The 18814-nt window shown below is 50.1% G+C and overlaps 2 protein-coding genes across 2 annotated transcripts in view; one reads left to right on the top strand and one right to left on the bottom strand.

Annotated features, from left to right (window-relative positions):
* TBCD (tubulin folding cofactor D) overlaps nt 1–18814 on the top strand; it is a 177350-nt gene that overhangs the window by 65468 nt on the left and 93068 nt on the right. The window lies entirely within an intron of this gene.
* ZNF750 (zinc finger protein 750) lies at nt 1903–4153 on the bottom strand. The gene is made up of 2 exons (XM_060082684.1): nt 2712–4153; nt 1903–2572 (listed from the first exon to the last, which is right to left on the bottom strand). The coding sequence occupies exons 1-2, from the start codon at nt 4151–4153 to the stop codon at nt 1903–1905; spliced, it is 2112 nt and encodes a 703-aa protein (XP_059938667.1).

Genomic DNA, 18814 nt, shown 5'->3' with positions numbered 1-18814 from the left:
TGTTTTAAATATGTCTGGTGGAATCCAGTCATCATGATACCTTGGAATCCACCATCCTCCATCTAAAATGCAGGGATTTTATTCTTCGTCTCCTTGAACCTGTATTTCCATTTACTTTTCCTAGAGAATTTTTCCTTAATGTAACATGTTTCTGTGCTTGAGAATCTTTTGCTGATCTCCCTGTCAAGTATCTTCAGCAAGAGGATGTCTGTGAATGCAAACTTTAACTCTTACATTTTGTTCTGCCAAAAGGTAGTAAGTATTTAAGTTTTCTAGATTGAGTTTTTACAGGATTAGCTATTAGTACAAACTTGATCAAAACAACCGAAAATAACATTTGATTGGAATGCAACTTAACAAGATGGGTTTTTAGTTCAAGCTATCTTTCGGTGAGTAGTGCTTATATCTAGAACAAGGCAAGGTTCCAGATCAACTTTTTATTTAAAAAATTTTAATTTTTAGCTCTGAGCACTGAGAGGCCTTGTTGTATGTGCACGTCACTGGGAACGGCAGGCGTTAGCTTTAGCAGTGCTTTTTCTTTGAACGCTTATTGGATGGCTCTATTGGGACCACTTCTGTTTTGGTCAAAGTGTGAGCTGAAACTGCCCATCTTGTGGAGAGAGGGTTCACCCAGTCAGCTCAGCTCAGCGCCACTGTTTCCAGGCCCTTTCTTGACCCCCTGCCCCGCTCCCAGGCGGTGCATTGCTGAGAAACACCCTCTGAACAGTGGGGAAGGGCCCTTGTGAAGCCAGGCCCTGTATGCTTGGTCTCCAAAGGTGCCCCCGGATGCCTGCACTCCCCCGGGCTCGATGACTACCGGTGGACAGCAGACACATGCACACGTGCACACGCCCTCACATGCACACACACAGATGTACCCTCGTCCTCAGTTTTAATTGCTGCCTCAACTCTTGTCTCTTTTTCATTGAGTTTATTTATTGTGGCAAAATATTGTATAACACAGAGTTTATGCTTATCTTCTTTTTATGTATCCTTAAAGTTCACCTATGAGTTTATTGGAAAATTAGCAACATATACATCATTTTAGGAAGTGGAAAATGAGCCTGAATGAGTTGTGAAGACAGAGCACGTTGAGAATAGCTTCCCCAGCAATGCACTCTCCCCAATGGAAATAAGTTACTTGTATAAATAGCCTCTTGCTGTCTGTGTATTATTCAGTCATAACAAATCACAGTGTTTTTACACACAGAACTTTAATGCTAGTACTGGAAATGTCTTTGCCTGGCATTTTCCCCTAGTAATTGTTATTTACTTCAAAACACACAGTAGATTTAATAGAAAAACAGTTAGAACAATTTGTTCTAGTGCTGAGATATTTATAAGAAAAGTGTTTTAAAGAGATTTCCTCTAAGATGCTAACACCTAAAAGTTACCTTTTAGTCCTATGCATTTCATCAGGTCCTACAGTGTGAGTCATTCAAATATTTTACAACCAGAAATAGAAGCACTTTTTAGTGTTCATGCTTAGTATTTACAAAACTGAATTGAGGGCTTCCCTGGTGGCGCAGTGGTTGAGAGTTCGCCTGCCGATGCAGGGCACGCGTGTTCGTGCCCCGGTCCGGGAGGATCCCACATGCCGCGGAGCGGCTGGTCCCGTGAGCCATGGCCGCTGAGCCTGCGCGTCCGGAGCCTGTGCTCCGCAACGGGAGGGGCCACAACAGTGAGAGGCCCACGTACCACAAAAAAACAAAACAAAACAAACAAAAAAACCCAACTGAATTGAGTTGCAGGTTTAGTTTAATTTTTTTTTTGAGAAGAAGAAAACTGTGTTGTAAAAATGTACCAGTTGAAAAAGCAAGGGCCAGATGGAGGTTTGCTGCTGTCTTGCCTGCACCGGAAGGCGTGCTTGTGGCTGCAGCCTGTGGCTGGCCAGAGGTGGCTCTAAGACACCCGTGTTCTTTTCCGGAGTGTGAACACTCTGGCTGTGTCGCTGTGCTTTGCCTTCTTGGTTCCCTGCTGGGCCTTCCCTGCATCCCTGGGGCTCGTCCTCTTTTGCCCTTTGGGTCTGAGGTCGCACTGAGCCTCCTGGCTCTCAGGGGCTCTGGGGGTGGGTGCATCTAGCTGGCAGGCAGGCTCCTGGGCAGAGGGCTCGACGTTCCCTGGGCTGTAGGCCGCCAGCTGGCAGAGGGCCACGGCCGCAGTCTGCTTCTGCTCATCACTGTCAGCTGAGCGTGCGTCCTGGACCTTCCCGGCGGGGCTGGGCACAGGGGCCTCCGCAGAGCTGGGGTCGGGCCCGCCCCCAGAACTTGCTGTCTCCGACTGCGGAGCAGAAGTCGGGGTGGGGGCAGCCGCGGGTTCGGCCCCTCTCGGGCGGCTGCGGACAGAGGGCCTCGAGGTCAGGGCGTTGCAGGGGTCCTTCACCGAGAGGTTGAGGGGTGCGTCCTGTGGCTCCATAAATTCTCCATAGGCAGTGGTGTGTGTAGTGGCTGGCTCAGCTTCTGGTTTCGTGGAGAGGTTCAGAGGGGCTGTCCTGGAGCCGTGCTCTGGGCTGGAGGGTGCAGCTTCCAGTCTCCCCATCTGAGCCAGAGCATCTGCATTCATGGCCTCGAAGCTGGAAGAGACACAGAGAGGGAGTCACAGGGACCTTGCTGAGGGCCATTGCCCGTGGGGGGTTTGGGCAAGTACCAGCTCCTCTGATTAAGCACAACCAGAGACATTACTTCGGAGGTTTTGAAAATGGACTCTCTTACCTTTCTGGAGATGCAGCTCTGTTTTCTGGGGCCTGGGAATGTGAGCGCTGCGTGTTCTTCTTGACAGGCTTGAAGGCTGTGAGGCTCTGTTCTGGTGGATGGAGACTTCCTGGGGCGCCGGAGGCCGCCACGTCCAAGAGGCTGCACAGCCCGGCACAGGGCTGGCTCGTCTGCGTGAAATTGGTGGGGCTCGGCCTTCCCGGGGAGCCTGTGGCCGCACTGCCTGCACGTGGGCTCATTTTGGTCCCTTCCGTGTCCCTCTGCCCATCTTTGGAAAGGTCTTTAGCCTCGGGAGTCGGACTCTCTTTCTCAAACTCTGCGTATTTTTTGTGGGAGTTGGAAGAGTTTAACTTGGATGGACTCCAGGCCGGGTAGGCCAGGGCAGCTTCTTCCAGTAGGTGTGAGCTTTGATCTTGTGAAATACCAGCAACGGGTGGGGGTCTGAGGCCATAGGAGGAAAATGCAGACTCTGGTCTATAAAATCCATAAGGAATCGGCAGATTGGAGTGATACTGCTGGAAGAATCTGTAATGGTCGTATGTGGATGGAACCGGGTTCAGGTGCTTAGGGATCGGCCCTGGGTGAGGCAGGAAATGTCTTTGGTCTTGGGCCCCGTAGACGGATAGCAGGGGGCTGTCACACTCGGGCGAGTTCCCTGCGAGTAGGTACGATGAGTAGATGGTGGCCAGTCCGTGTTCTGTGTAAAAGTGAGGCGGGTACTCTGCGATGGTGGGGTGCACGTATGGGGAAGTGGCACCAAACCCCTTTGTGGATGGGATTTTATGTGGAAACTCAGGTGTGAGGAAAGGTGAGCCAGCTTTCCACGGGTAGCCAGGGGCGTGAAAGGCAGACTTGGTGTGGAAGGAGGCAGCTTTGGCCGGGGGCTGGGTCAGGGTCAGCGCTTCAGGAGCCTCGGTGAGTTCCTGCCCTTTGAGTCTGTGCTCGCCAACTGGAATGAATGCTGAAGGCCGGGTAGTGCCTTCCAGCACAGGCTGGGGGCCCACGGTGGCTTCTGGAGCTGGACTCAGGGGTGCTGCTTCCTTGTGTAGAGTGGGCTTCTGTCCGGGGCACCTGTGGGGCCCGCACGCACGCAGGTCCACATTTTCCTTGATGTCATCCTTGGCGAGGCCATGTTGGAGCTTGGCGTCCAGGTGTGAGAGCCCACTTGGGACGGGCTTGGAGGAGGTGGGCTTTGCCATGGGGTCGGACTGATTGGTTGGTTTAGGGTCCGAAGAGTTCGGTTTGGAGCACTTGGGAATGCGATCTTGCTCGGACACTAAAGTGATGGAGTTTTTACAGAGACCGTATTTCATGTGATTAAAAAGATGTGACTTTTCGTTGCAAGTAAAGGGACACTGGAAACACTTGTACTTGAAGGGCTTTCCTGGGGGCCTGGGGATGTAATGCGGCTTTTTTGGTTTTCGCTCTTTGAGAAGGCTCATTTTCCCTCTGTGGTTTGGCGTCTGAGCCCTGCTGGCTCCTGCGTAGTTCAGCTTTGGTGTTTTTTAAGGAAGCAGGTCACTGCTTCTCCTTCGCTTTCCTTTCTGAGTGCTTTTACTTGAAGCCGGCTCCACGGGCTGTGGGTGTGACCAGGGAAGTCTCCCTCATTTGGGGACCGGGAGCTGCAATGGAGGAGCAGAGCCTTAGTGTTGGGACGATGGCTGACGGGCTAACCCCGTGCTCCTCGGGGTCATGGAGCAGGTGAAGCAGAGGCCTCTGCAGGTGCAGAGGACGTAAGTGCTCTTGCGCGGCAGGTACGGGACGGGCATCAGCCACCCCTCCTCCCTACCCCGGACGCCACCCCTACGGCGTTCTCTGTTTTCTCAAGTCTGGTCCCAGGTGAGTGTGGTTGCAGGAGTGTTTAGTGTCATTTCAGAGAATGCCTGTAACTCTTTGAGTTTTGGGAGCCTTTAACCTGTGATCTGAGGCCTCAGGTGCCAGGAAGGTTGTGGACCCACCAGGCTGAGTGACCATTGAGATCCCACCCCCATCCATGTGCCTGGAGTTTCTGGACTGAGTCCCATCACTGTGCCAGCCTGACTGCTCTAACGTGAACCTGAGGAGGTCCGGGCTCATGCGTGTGTGTGACATTCACATTTGTGCTCACTAAGAACAAGGCACGTGTGATTGTAACCTTCAGTCCATCTGTCCTATTTACTCACAGTGTTCTGTTCTATGAGGGAGTATTTAAAAGTGAAGAACATTTTAAAATGCCCCCCCCCCCGACCCTGTTTCTAAATTCACAAATGAAAAGTCAGCTTTCTGGGTAAGTAGAATTTGTGTTGGCCCAAATACAAACTTAAGTGCTGTGTTTATGTTGATTTGAATGATATTAAGATGCTGTGAGTCAGTGAGTGAGCAGATGTCCTCGTGCACTGCTGCCTTCCACTTGCCCACCTCACAGGTGACGTGGAGTGAGTTAACGCACTAGTCCATCCCTGCCTATCCTGGCCTTAACCAAAGGCAGAAAAGCTTAGCAGCCCTCCTGGTAAAAGGAAACCAGAGTGGGACTTCCCTGGTGATGCAGTGGTTAAGACTCCACACTCCCAATGCAGGGGGTCTGGGTTCCATCCCTGGTCAGGGAACTAGATCCCACACGCATACTGCAACTAAGAGTTTGCACGCCACAACTAAGGAGCCCGCCTGCCGCAACTAAGACCCAGCACAACCGAATAAATAAATGAATAAATAAAATTTAAAAAAAATGGAGGAAACCAGAGTGAGTGGTGCCTAATTTTACAGATGGTTGGATCCTGGGAGGAACCCATCCCAGCCTTTAACTTGTACGAAGGGGCTTCTGGATATCTCCCCCAGGGTCCTCCTGTCCTTGCCTATCTCCCAAGCTTGACGTCCCCCCGGGTTTCCTTCAGAGGCTGCTCTGCACACCCCTGGGCTCTCTCTCTGCCTCATAACCCGAAGCTGAGAACAAAGACGTGAGGTCTGGGAGGATCTCAGCACCCGGGCGCGGCTGCGTGTCCAGGACCAGCCCATGGGGTGACTGTGTCTTAGAGAAAGCCTGTGGGTGGGGCGGGCTGGGGGAGTGGGTGTGAGGAATCAAGCCCTGCACTTTAATTTGCACAGAAAAAGTAAAAAGGATTTAGCTTCTGGATATTTTTAAACACTTAAAAAAATAAAGTTAAAAGGAAATAACTTTAAGGAATAAGTAAATATGGACAGTTCTGAGTCTCGTGAAATTGCTTGTGTAAAGCATTGCCTTCTAGACATTGGGTTGGTTAAAACATTGAGCTGGAAAGCAGCCCTTTAAAAATAGAGAAATACACATGGGAAATCTAAGAGGCTTGTTTTCACAAAATAAAACGTAGCTACTCTCCTTGCCATCTCACGCATCAGATGAGGTAATGGGTAGCTTGTGGGAGGAGGGTGTAAGGGGGGAGGGAGTGTGGTTTTAATTTCACTTGGATATCTTAAATTCTAAAAAAGTTATCTGATTTTATTCTCAGCAAACTGGTTCCTCTACTCATTTTTTCGTATTTCTTAAGAACACAAGGAACCACTCTCCCCACCAAGAAGCTGCTTCTATTCACCTGTTTCATCGTCCCGTTCCCTCAAAGGCATGTTTCTTTACTAAGAGGTGCTTTGGGTGGCTTGCAGCCTTCTGTTGCGGGGAGAGTTTCTGCAGAGCAGGGGTGCTCAGGCACGTACTTTGGAGGAGAAATGAGATTTTTGGCTGCCCCCTAATTGGAGAGGGCGTCCCTAGGCCCTCTTTGGGGGTGCTCACTGGCAGGGTGTCGGGTGGACAGAAGCCAGGCTGGCGGCACCTGGTGCCTGGCTCTGCGGCTTTGCAGCTTGCTCGCCCTCCTCCTCTCCCACCGTGAGCAGTTGTGTGAGCTGCACGGCAATGTGAAAGCCCAGCACAGTTAAACACGTGGTCACAGCTTTGCATCTTCCTAATTTCCCCTCTTAGTAAGGGAGAATGCGAAATAATTCTGTATGAGTTCAGTTCATACCTTGTGGGGCAGGTATGCCCTGGGCTATAAAAGCACGATTTCCTGCCTCCCGTCAGGAAGCGATTCCAGCCAGCTCGGGGCCAGCCTGATAAGTCAGGGCGGCCTGTGCTGGCACGTCCCATTATGCTCCCTGGTTCTGAAGGCGTGAGAACCTCTGCAAGTCAGGTTCCCATGATTGTATAGGATATGTTATGGCAAAGATCTGAAAACTGATGATTTCATCACTAGCTGGAAGCATCGTGATCAAAATGATGACAGTTGCAAAACGTTTATCAAGTGTGAGCCCAGAGTCCTGGTGGTACCAGGAGTGGATGCAGACACACATCTGCCGCACCCAGGACACGCGAGCCCAAACCAGCCGAAAACCCCCTCGGATTTAAGATAATGATGGTGTTAGCTTCAGAAGCAGTATTATTTAATATTGCTCATACTTTTAGGCAAAAGTAGAAATAAACCCACTTTGGTTAAGTTTTCTCAGAGGTTTATAGGAGGCAAGTTGTATATAAGTTATCATAGCATTACCCAAAATAATAGTTTGGGAAATAATTGCGCTTACGTTAATATATACCTTTTTTCCGTCAAATGATGTTGTGCCCACAGGTTTGGTCTGAACTTCTTGTTCTGTGGTCAGTTAGCTTACAAGGACAGTAAAGAGGTTTTCAGGGGATGGTTTCCTCGGTACTGGTGTTCTGGGAGGTGAGAGTATTCTAGGGTATAATTGTTGAAAGGAGAGCCTGGATGGAGTCACAGGAGCAGTAGTTTTAGTAACTGAGTAAACTGACCTCTCAGGGTTACACAATTCGCTAGTTAAAACAAGGGAGCGCAGCTGCTTCAGATGCTGAAGGAGACAGGCTAGTTCACTTGGTTATAAAAATGCAATAATGGGGCTTCCCTGGTGGCGCAGTGGTTGAGAGTCTGCCTGCCAACGCAGGGGATGCGGGTTCGTGCCCCGGTCCGGGGAAGATCCCACATGCCGCGGAGCGGCTGGGCTCGTGAGCCATGGCCGCTGAGCCTGCGCGTCTGGAGCCTGTGCTCCTCAGCGGGAGAGGCCGCAACAGTGAGAGAGGCCCGCGTACCGCAAAAAAAAAAAAAAAAAAAAAAAGCAATAATGTCAGAGAAGTAAGCGGGATAAGATTGAGGCTTCTGTAAGCTTCCAAGGGGGACAGCCTCTAGGAGGTGATGTCAGTCTGTGAGTTGTGTCCTGCCCGGGCGAGGCTCACAAGGATGAGGAGCTAAAGCCCGGGGCGCTGTCGCTCTGGCCACCTGCAGAGATGGGTTTTGCCCATTTCTGGTCAGTTTATATCTGCCAGGCCTGGTGCAGGCTGGCAGCGGAAAATGGGTGTTGTTACCTAAACAATATAATCCAGAATTTAACTGTTTGTAGTAAGTTTGGATTAGCAATCAGAGGTGAAGTTTTTTCTAAAGGTGATAAGATTTGTGTCTCACCGTCCTTGTCCTGGGAAGGCTGGTACAGGCTGGGGCGTTGCACAGGGAGAGGTTCAAAAAGCACAGCCCTGGGTTCAGCTTTCCTCAGAGAACTGCACTGTTAGCATGTTAGCTAAAAATGCAGATGTTAGCCCAGTCCTAGAAGGATGTGTGTGGGGCAGTGTTTTTCACCCTTATTTCACTTCCCACTGGGTCAGCAGGAGGTGCTGGGAGCCCTGCATGTCAGGTCAGGGTCAGGGTGCTGTCCTCGAATGCAGGAGGGCGCCCCTGCCTGCCTGCCTGCCTGCCTTGCGAGCAGCTGTTGGCACGAGGCCTGCCCTCAGAGCTGTGCCCTCAGCAGAGTCGGGTCCCAACGCTGAGGGGAGAGGGTGGGGAGCAGCGCCACAGAGACACCACGGCATCTGGCCTGAGCCTGCTCCATTTCAGAACGCCCTCCTGTGACTCCTCATGTGCTGTCACCCCTGCCTGTGTCCCAGGAGCCTGTCACCCCTGCAGAGGCCCGGGAGCCGGCTCTGGCCTCCCCTCCCACAGGCCTGGGAGACTGGACGGTGGTGCCCACACGGCGCTCTGAGCAGCCCGTGGTTTTGTGTCCACGGGGCTTTATCTGCTTGTTTCTGAAGCACTGAGGTGCCAGTGCATGTCTCTCAATAGCCTCCTAAGTGTGGACTATGAATGTAGTTGCCAGCTGTTAGGGTGATAGTGAGTGGCTGGCATATTTAATAATTTTCTAGGGGGTTTGAACTCAGAAATATAGGCAAGAGAAAGATTTTTTTTGAACTTTGATAGGACACGATAGACGTAATTATAGCTTAACTTTACAGGGCATTGCTGTGACGTGCCGGCTAGCTATGCATGTCATGTGCGCTAACTTCTGCAGTGGAATAATCTTCAGCCCTCCCCGGTGGTGTCCAGCTGCCTGGCAGGGAGCCTCACCAGGTAGCGCGTTCTGAAGGGCATGCTATAATTACGATATTGTGATGTGGCATTATTGCATAACTCAGGGACACGCCGTTGTCGCCTACCCACTGGGGTGTCGCAAGAACGAGATTTGTGAGTTTTACTCCAATTGAGCTTTTCCAGTGATTAACCACCACTCCCTCCCAGACTTTCGGTTCTTTAAAATGAAGGATAAACTTCAGGGCAACCATAACCTAGGGAAAAAGACAGTTTTCTGGCATATAGTTTGGAAGAATGGATCCAGGAAGACCATCAGGGGCTCTTTCTGGTTTCAGCCAGAGATCCTGGGTTACAGACAGAGCGCTTACCACTGAATACACAGCTTTAACGTTTGGGGCACCTCCCTAGGGCCAGAACCCCCAACCACCAGCCTGCCTCCTCACCTTAAAGCACCACGTTAAAGCATTGCAAGGACTTGGCTAATACAAAATACAAATCATGATAACAAATGTAGACAGGTTTTGATCGCATTAAGTCTGATGTTGGTCAAATTTGACCAATAATTTGGTCAATAATGGTTTTCATGCAGATTTATGAGGAACTTTATAAGAGTAAGAAACCCCCTTTTGTATATACAGGGATTCTCTTTAGTTAAGGTGTTTTTTTTTTTTTTTTTTTTTGGTAAGCTTATGTCAAAACAGCACTTATTTTAAATCCTAATAAAAGGTTTTAAAATTAAAGAAATTATAAATTAAGATCAGCAATTATATATTTGCATATACATGATCCTTTTATGTTGAAACCTGTAGTTTATTTTTAAGGTGGGGAACAGATAAGCAATAACATCAATTTGAGTTTTGGTTTAAAGTTTATGAATTTTGGGACTTCCTTGGTGGTCCAGTGGTTAAGACTTTGCCTTCCAATGCAGGGGGTACGGGTTTGATCCGTGGTTGGGGAGCTAAGATCCCACATGCCTCGCGGCCAAAAAAACCAAAACATAAGACAGAAGCAATATTGTAAGAAATTCCATAAGGACTTTAAAAATGGTCCACATCAAAAAAAATCTTAAAAAAGAGTAAAGTTTATGAATTTTACGGTAGAAATGAGAACTTCATATATCCTCATAAACTTGTTTACACTCTTAGAATAAAGTGTAAGCCTTATTAAAAGTTTTGTAACAATGGTCTCCTTTCCAGCAGTGCACCTGCCGGGTCCTGAGTAATCCGCAGAGAAAAGAGCAGGGCAGAGAAACTCTGGGCAGGTGATTCACTGAGCAGATAGTTTAAGATACATCTGAAAGAAAAGTCGCATTTGAGAAGAAATAGTAGGTACTTACCAGAGGCTGGGGAGGTGGAAGCCGTGGCTGTGGCTGCCTGGCCGGAGCAGGACCTGTTCTCACGCTCTCTCTCGCTGAAACTGGAGCCGGCTGTTGCAGTGGGAGGGATTTAATGTAGGAGTCGAGCCCTCGGGGCGTAGAGATGCACCTGATATTCCTCCCGCCCGCAGCTACGATTCATGTGTTTGCACCCACCCAGCTGGCCAGCCAGTGCCACCTCCTTGCCTCACGGCAGCTCCCTGCCCAGGTTTTGTGAGTGCCATGTGAGTGCCGCCTGGCTCTCCTTGGACGCGGGGGTTGCACGTGTTCGAGGTTAGGATAGAGGCCTCCCAGGGGAGCCACAGCTGGTGCAGGGGGCGGCAGCAGATGCTGATATTTAGCCTGAAATGCATCTCCCCTGACAGGTGCCGACAGCCCCTGTGTCCTCCCCGTGAGGGTCTGGCGGAGCCTTTGTCACCCTTCACCCCGGGGCCTGGGAGGCCTGCCTGGGTCCTCCTGGAAAGCAGGAGGGGGGGCCGCGTCAGCTGCCTCCGGGACCTGCCGGTACACGCCCGGGACAAGCCCTGAGCGCTGTTGCCCCGCCGCGTGGCCGCGTGCTGCCGCAGGAATGGCCTGCATGCCCTCGCTCGGCCCTTTCTTCTCTTTTCAAATAAGTAAGGCACTTAATTTGTGACCCGGGGCGTCCCCCCTTCCCCTTCAGCTGCTTGCTATTGAGTCTGTGGCTGTCTCCCTGCTCTTGGAGGGGCTGCGTGTGGTGTAGGTGTGGGAGTAGGGAGGGGTGTGCGCTGCGTGGGCACGGATGCCAGGGTGGGCCTGCCAGGCCAGATGCTGTTTTAGTTTTTTTTTCTTTTAAGGCTTAAGATTTTACTTGGCTTTACCTTCATGTTGAATTGAAAAAAAAAAGTGTTTTAGTTACTTTTGTCCAAATTAGACACCCACATAATTTAGAGAGTGAAAAAATAGTTCTGAATCTTGTCACAAAAAAACAGCAGTTCCTGCTGTTCCCCTCGCCTCTTGCTGGTAACGAGCCACCCAAAGCAGATGGCTTAAAAAAACTACCATTTTATGATCTCGAGATTTTGTGGGTCAAGAGTTCGGTTTGTGCTGGGCGAGCCTTGCGTCCTGTGGCATTAGTGGGCACTCACCTGCCTCGTATCCTGGGGGAGCGGCGGGGCCCTCCTCTTCCCTTTAGTTTCCTTCCAGAGGCCTCTCCAGGATGGTGCTCAGTCTTAACTCTGCGTGGGACTCAGAGCGCAAGACAGAAACTTCCAGTCTTCCGAGAGGCGAGGCCGAGAACCGTCCCAGCACCGCGGTGTCACACTTGGCTCCCCAGGTTTGAGGGAGGGGATGGGCCCCACCTCTCAGTGGGAGGGTGTCAGCTGGCTGCTCCCCTCCCCTCCTCCCTGCCAGGAGCCCCACTTGAACCTTTTCTTAGCTGAGGATTTTGGTATTTACCTCGTTGATTCCAAATACTATTACTCTGTTGCCAGTTTTTTTCCCTCCGCCCCCCTCACTGCTCCCAGTTTCGGGTGTTGTCTGTTGACTTGCTTTTATGGGAAATGAGAATGTAGCTCTTTGGCCCCTCCACCTCCACGCCTGCCTCCCCCCCGCCCCACCCCCCCGTCATCTGAGATTTCCTCTACTTCTTTCCTGAATCGGAAGCCAGGCTTCCTGGATCCCATGTTGTCCTCTCTCTTGGGTTGATCTTTTGTTTGGGTATGAGGCACAGCCCTTTTGTAGGCTCCTGAGAAAGAATGCAAGAGAGGGGAATCTTTGGAGACCCTGAATGATTGAAAGGGTCTTTCTTCTCCCCTTCTTCCTGGTTGATAGTCTGGCTGGGTATAGAAGCCTAGGCCAGAAAGCATTAACTGTCCGTGTTTTGAAGGTGATCTAGCTTTCAGTGCTGCTGCTGAAAAGTTTGATGTGATTCGGATCCCTGACTCTTTCCCCCCAACATTTTAATATGAAACATTTCAAACATACAGATAAGTTGTAAGAATTTGACAGTGAATGCTCAGACACCTAGCGCTGGTTATGCAGTGAACGTTTTCCTCTGCCCTCCCACACTCATGGCTCTCGACATTCCCTCCCCTTGTACACCCATCGATCCATCTCAAGTATTTGCTGCATTTCAGAGTCAGTAACAGACATCACTCACTTTACCCCTGAACACCTTAGGCTTGTTATTAACTGTTCACACTTCTTCTTTTAAAGGTAGAATTCACATGTGATGAGGGCACAGATCCCAAGAATACCATTTCCTGAGTCTTGAGCATGCCCCCTGCTGGGAAGTGGAGCATTACGATCACCCCACCCCATCACCCCACCCGGAAGCAGCCACTGGCTGGCTGGATTTTCTTCCTTCATAGATTAGTTTTACCTATTGTAGAATTTTTTTTTTTTTTTTTTTTTGGCGGTATGCAGGCCTCTCACTGTTGTGGCCTCTCCCGTTGCGGAGCACAGGCCCCGGACGCGCAGGCTCAGCAGCCGTGGCTCACGGGCCCAGCCGCTCCACGGCATGTGGGATCCTCCCGGACCAGGGCACGAACCCGTGTCGGCCCTGCATCGGCAGGCGGACTCCCAACCACTGCGCCACCAGGGAAGCCCTATTGTAGAATTTTGTATAAATGGTGATTCCCTGATTCTCCACATCCCACTGCTTCTCTCCTGCAGGCTCTTTTCTCTGTCCTCAGTGTTCTCATTTTCCTTAGCTTTCTCTTCGACCCTTCTTTTAAGTATTTCTATTCTGCTATTATTATTTTGGGGTTCCAAGAGTTCACGCTGGTTCTGAGTGTTCCTTTCTTAGTATCGTATTCTTAGGTAGTAGTTGCAATAGCTTCTCTTATTTCTCTGAGGATTTTTTGTGTGTGTGTGCGGTACGCGGGCCTCTCACAGTTGTGTCCTCTCCCGTTGTGGAGCACAGGCTCCGGACGCACAGGCTCAGCGGCCATGGCTCATGGGCCCAGCCGCTCCGCGGCATGTGGGATCTTCCCGGACCGGGGCACGAACCCGCGTCCCCTGCATCGGCAGGCGGACTCTCAACCACTGCACCACCAGGGAAGCCCAGAACAAAACATCTCTGATGATGGTAGCAGATCGCTTATACTTTTGACCTTACAAGTAAATACAAGTTAGTTTTAATTTTAATTGTTAGCACTCCTTTTGGGGTGCAGCATCCAGAGGAAAGGAAAAGGAAATGAAAACTCTACAGAAAATTCAAGGCATAATTTCAATTTCTCTAATTTTGGTTGTCGTTAGAGACAGTAAGCCCTAAGCAGCTGCCGAGATGGCATTCGTTAAGTTCTTGAGATGAACACATGTTCTGAAAGGACCTGTCCTCATGGCCCCGGGGAGGTCCCCTGAGAAGGGGAGTGGGGGATGGTTCCTGAGGCTGAGGGGCACCTAGCTGCCCAGACTGTCTCTCGGGGTCTCCCCTGAGACGTGAGCTCCAACTTCGTGGGTCACGTGGGATGTGGTGGGGCTCAGGCCAGCAGGCAGGATGTTGCTCCCCTGGGGGAATGTGGGTGGTGGGACTGCTGGAGGGCAGGGCACCTGTCTCTTTCATGGCAGCTTACACTCATGCACGTGCACACGAGTACACACACTTGCTCACTAGGCCTTTGTTCATCGGTTGGAGAACGAGTACCGGGGACGAGGACAGACACTGTCCCCTGCTGCCCCCCCCTTGCTTACCACCCTGCCCCGCACCCCCTCCTGCTTCGCGCCTCAGGCCTGTGTGCTCATCAGGGTCCCTCGACTATAATTTGTTTCCAGTTGGGGCCCCACAGGGAGCAGCCTGTTCAGGGGGACTGGTCCTGAGGTGACCCCACTTCGGGCCCCTCCTGCTTGGTTCCTCTCCCTGGGACTTGCGTTGTTCCCACGTCTTCCTTTCTAACTGCGTCTTGGTGCTGAGCTCTGCTGCTGGCATTTGGCCTCTGTGTCTTGGTCAAGGCAGGATCTTTCTGAAGATGGAGGGGAGGCCCTGCCCCGGAGAGTCCTGCCGCTTTCCTGGGCTCTCTTCTGGCCCTGCAGCCTGTCTGCTCGTCGGCTCCCGCCCCCGACTCGTGCTGCTCAGAGGTGCTGGCGGGGTGGGGGGCACTGTTGTCCTGATACAGCCCGCGTGTGCCAGGAGGCTGCCCCCACGGGCCCCGCAGGAGGCTGGCGCCTGGGACCTCGCTCGAGCTGAGCTTGGTCTGTGCCGGGGCTGGGCTTGAGCCCACCAGGCCCTCAGGGTCCTCCTCTGTTGCACATGTGAGAGCCGGGCCCATGAGACCAAGTGTGGGGAGCATGGGGCACACGCCAGCTGAGCCGGGAGCTGGAACCATGGTCGTCTTTCTCAGGTGATGTACTTGGTTTCTCATTTAAAAAAAACCCCTGAGGGTATCAATCGATTTTTGCTTATCAAACAGTTGAAAAATAGAAATGAAAGCAGAGTTTATTTAGTTGTCTGGTGACGCAGGCCAAGGGGTGTGAGAGTGTTCGGGGAAAGTTTTATAGTTGGACGTTTACCTTCCTTTGATGATGAAGCAGAGGAATTCATTTATAACTTGAAGTCTGAGATGTGTAATGCATTACTTGAATTTTAATTTGCTCATTATTCTAGTAATGCCACTATTTGAATATTTATGGAACTGGAGCTACTTTATGTTTCGGAGGGGAGCACACCGGCCTGTTTCCTGCCAGGCTGTCCTGTGTCTGGCGCTCAGGGATGGTGGCTGCGGGGCTGCCGGTTTCAGTGTGTGTGGCCTGTGGGCAGCTTTAGTGCCTGCAGCTCCCGCGACTCCGCCCCGATGACGATGACGCCTTCCCCCAGGGAGGTGTGGAACCTAGCAGAGCTGAGCTGGACCCGGGGCTCCTCCTGGCTCCGGAAGCCCGTGTGGGGGCCAGGGCGGGGGAGGGGTCCTGCTTTGGACAGGGTCTTGGAGCCCAGCGTGATCTGGGCTGTGGCTTCTGTGTCTGAAGTGAAACTTGAAACCGTGAGCTCTGGCTTGTTTTGTCTTTGGCTGGGAGACTGATTCAGGTTTGTGACCTTGGGCCAAGATTTGAGGGTTCCCACAGCTTTCCTCACCTCTTCCCCTCTGTCTGCCTGACAGTATCATGCCTGTGTTTCAGGGTCCTCATTCATCCCTCCTTGGGCTGGTTACGGTTTTCCAGGAGCAGGTCATGTGGCACTTTACCGCCTTTTATTGAATTTGTATGTATGTATGTATTTATTTATTCATTAACTTAAAAACATTTTTTTTTTGGCCATGCCACGTGGCCTGTGGGATCTTAGTTTCCTGACCAGGGATTGAACACGTGCTCCCTGCTTGTAGAAGTGCGGAGTCCTAACCACTGACTGCCATGGAATTCCCTGAATTTGTATTTAAAAGGTGCTTTTTACCTGTCATCTCTGGATATGTTCACAATCACGTGTAGAAGTTACTTGGTTAAAGTAAACAAGGATAAGGAGAAAAATTAGCACACAGACTTTTTTTTTTTTGTCTCATGCTACAAATAACATCAGTGAAAACATAGCAATAAAAGAGCGGTGAACAGACTAAAGACAGTGAGGGCAGGCCCCCTTTCGTTCCCTTGTTCTGCTTGACTCCGGCTGCCGGCCCTCACGTGTGTGGTGTCGCAACACTCCGCTGGCTGGGCTCGCTTCCCGAGCTCGGCCCCCAAGGTCACCGTCGAAATCCATCCACGGCATGAATCTTTTTCCCTTTTGTTTCCAGACATTGTTTCGGTTCTTTTTCAAATCTTCCTCTTTTCTTCACTATGGTTTCCATTCCTCTTTTTATGCGTTTAATATTCTAGGCCTGTATTTCCGATATTGTCTTTTAGGTTCTGTTTTTTGTCCACAGTGCTTGGGCTTCTGATCCTTTTGTGGTGTCTGCAGACTCTCCCTCATGTGTGTGCTTTTCTTGTGTAATTTTACATTGACTGCCTTTTACTCCACCTGTTTTGAGGCAGCTGGTTACGATGCTTGTCCAGGACTCAGGGGACAGCCTGGAGCAGGCTTCCTGTGAGTCCCTCAGCCTGGGCTCATCCCCGTCAAGGTGGTGCGCATAGCCCTGGGGCTTTGACTCCTCGTGAAACTTGAGGCTGTGAGAAGCAGAAATCAGTAGGGTTGCAGGGATAAATGGACGAATCTGGTGTCCTCCTGAGAGCTCAGAACACCTCTCTTGATTGCTGACAGTTCATTTATGAAATAGAATAGTGGGATGAAACAGAATAGCAGGGAGCCTTGTATCTAAGACTTAGACAACAGAAAAACAGGCCTGATTCCGTGGGTTTGTGTAGGGCTCTGCAGCTGTGGTTGAGGGGATGCAATCTTAAGACACAGAGGAACATTTACAAATGCTGCACGTTTACTAGTAAGGCCGTAAAACAAGTCTCAAGAAATTTCAGAGAACCACTGGTGTACAAACTGTATTTTTTGACCACAAAGCAATAAAATTAAAAGTCAGATACAGAAGGATAAAGGTATGGCATGAATTTTTAGTTTGAAATTATATGGATTTCTAAATAACACATGAATCAAAGAAGAAATCCCAATAGACATTTTATAATAAAAATTTAAAGATAGACATGAACAGTAACAAAATTATTATGTATCAGAACTCTCAAGATGCAGCTAGTAGTGTACTTACAGGGAAATTTAAAACCTTAAGCAGGGGTTGTGAAACTATGGCCCGCGGGCCCAAGCTGGCCTTGGCCTGTTTTTGTACGGCCTTGGAGCCAAGAATGGTTTCTCCTTTTTTCAACATTGTTTTTAAAAAAAGAAAAAGGAAGTAGCCCGTGGTCTGCAAAGCCCGAATGCTTCGGCTCTGGCCCTTTGTAGAAACTGCTGCTGACCCTTCCTTCCCCGCCGCCCCAGAATATTGGAAGAGAAGAAAGGCTCAAACTGCCAAGGAAGGAGTGAGGGAAGGGGCAGGGAGACAGTGAGGGGAGCATGAGAAATGAGTGAGGGAGAAGACACAGGTCTACGAGGATCAACAGCCAAAAGGCCTACCAAAGAGAGAGACTGAGAGACTTCCGGCTTATTGACAGAGCAGGAGGGGAAGCATATAAATAATAGTAAGACACCCGGATGGGGACTGTGAGACAGGTCCGGTGGAGAATAAAAGCCACATGTCCAGAATATCTTTTTTTTTTTTTTTTTTTTTTTTTTTTTTTGCGGTACACGGGCCTCTCACTGTTGTGGCCTCTCCCGTTGCGGAGCACAGGCTCCGGACGCGCAGGCTCAGCGGCCATGGCTCACGGGCCCAGCCGCTCCGCGGCATGTGGGATCCTCCCGGACCGGGGCACGAACCCGTGTCCCCTGCATCGGCAGGCGGACTCTCAACCACTGCGCCACCAGGGAAGCCCCAGAATATCTTTTGCTGATAACTTTGATAGCTCAGACAAAATAGACAGTCCTAGAAAAATATAACTTACCCAAATTGACCCCAGTAGAGGTAGAAAGGTAACTTATCTGTGCTTTGGTATCCTTATTGATGAATTGGGATAATAACTACCTATCTATGAGGTTTTAAAAATAGGTCTGTTGAGATATAATTTATATTCCATATGGTTCACCTATTTAAAGCGTACAAATCAATGGCTTTTATTTTATTCACAGAGTTGTGCAACCATCACCACAATCAATTCTAGGACATTTCATTACCCCAAAAGGAACCCCATGCCCCTTAACTGTCACCTGAAACCCCCATCCTCCTCAGTGCTGCACAACCACTAATCTACCTTCTATCACTATGGATTTGCCTATTCTAGTTGTTTCTGATAAATAGAATCATATAGCATGTGGTCCTTTGTGACTGGCTTCTCTCACTTGGCATGATGTTTTCAAGGTTCATTCATGTTGTAAGTGCGTGTCAGTATTTCATTTTTTTGCTGAAGAATACTCCACAGTATGGTTTGCTAGGGCTGCCATAACAAAGTACCCAGACTGGGTGGCTTAAACAACAGAAATTTATCCTCTCAGTTTTGGAGGCTGAATGTCCTGAGATCAAGGTGCTGGCAGGATTGTTTCTTTCAAGACCTTTCTCCTTGGCTTGCAGATGGCCACCTTCCTGCTGTGTCTTCGCATGGTCCGCCCTTTGGTCTGTATCTGTGTCCTGAGCGCCTCTTCTTATAAGGACAGCAGCCCTGTTGGATTTGGGCTCACCCGGCTAGTCTTATTTTATGTTAATTACCTCTTTAAAAGCCCCATCTCCAGATACGGTCCCATTATGAGGTATTAGGGCTTGGGACTAAAACATGTGAATTTGGGGTACACAATTCAGCTCATAAGGACGGACCACATTTTGTTTATCCATGTGTCAACTAATGGAGATTTGGCTGCTGTGAGTATGCTGCTGCTTTACATTTCTGCTGGCAGGGCATGGGTTCCAGTTTCCCAACAGCCTTACCAGCACCTGTCGTTTTCCATTTTAAAAAAAATTATAACCAACCTAGTGGGCATCTGATTA

This window comes from Mesoplodon densirostris, chromosome 18 (genome assembly GCF_025265405.1).
Source record: "Mesoplodon densirostris isolate mMesDen1 chromosome 18, mMesDen1 primary haplotype, whole genome shotgun sequence".
NCBI classification, from domain to species: domain Eukaryota; kingdom Metazoa; phylum Chordata; class Mammalia; order Artiodactyla; family Ziphiidae; genus Mesoplodon; species Mesoplodon densirostris.
Note: the sequence above shows the minus strand (reverse complement) of the source record. Positions and strands in the feature narration are given on the sequence as shown.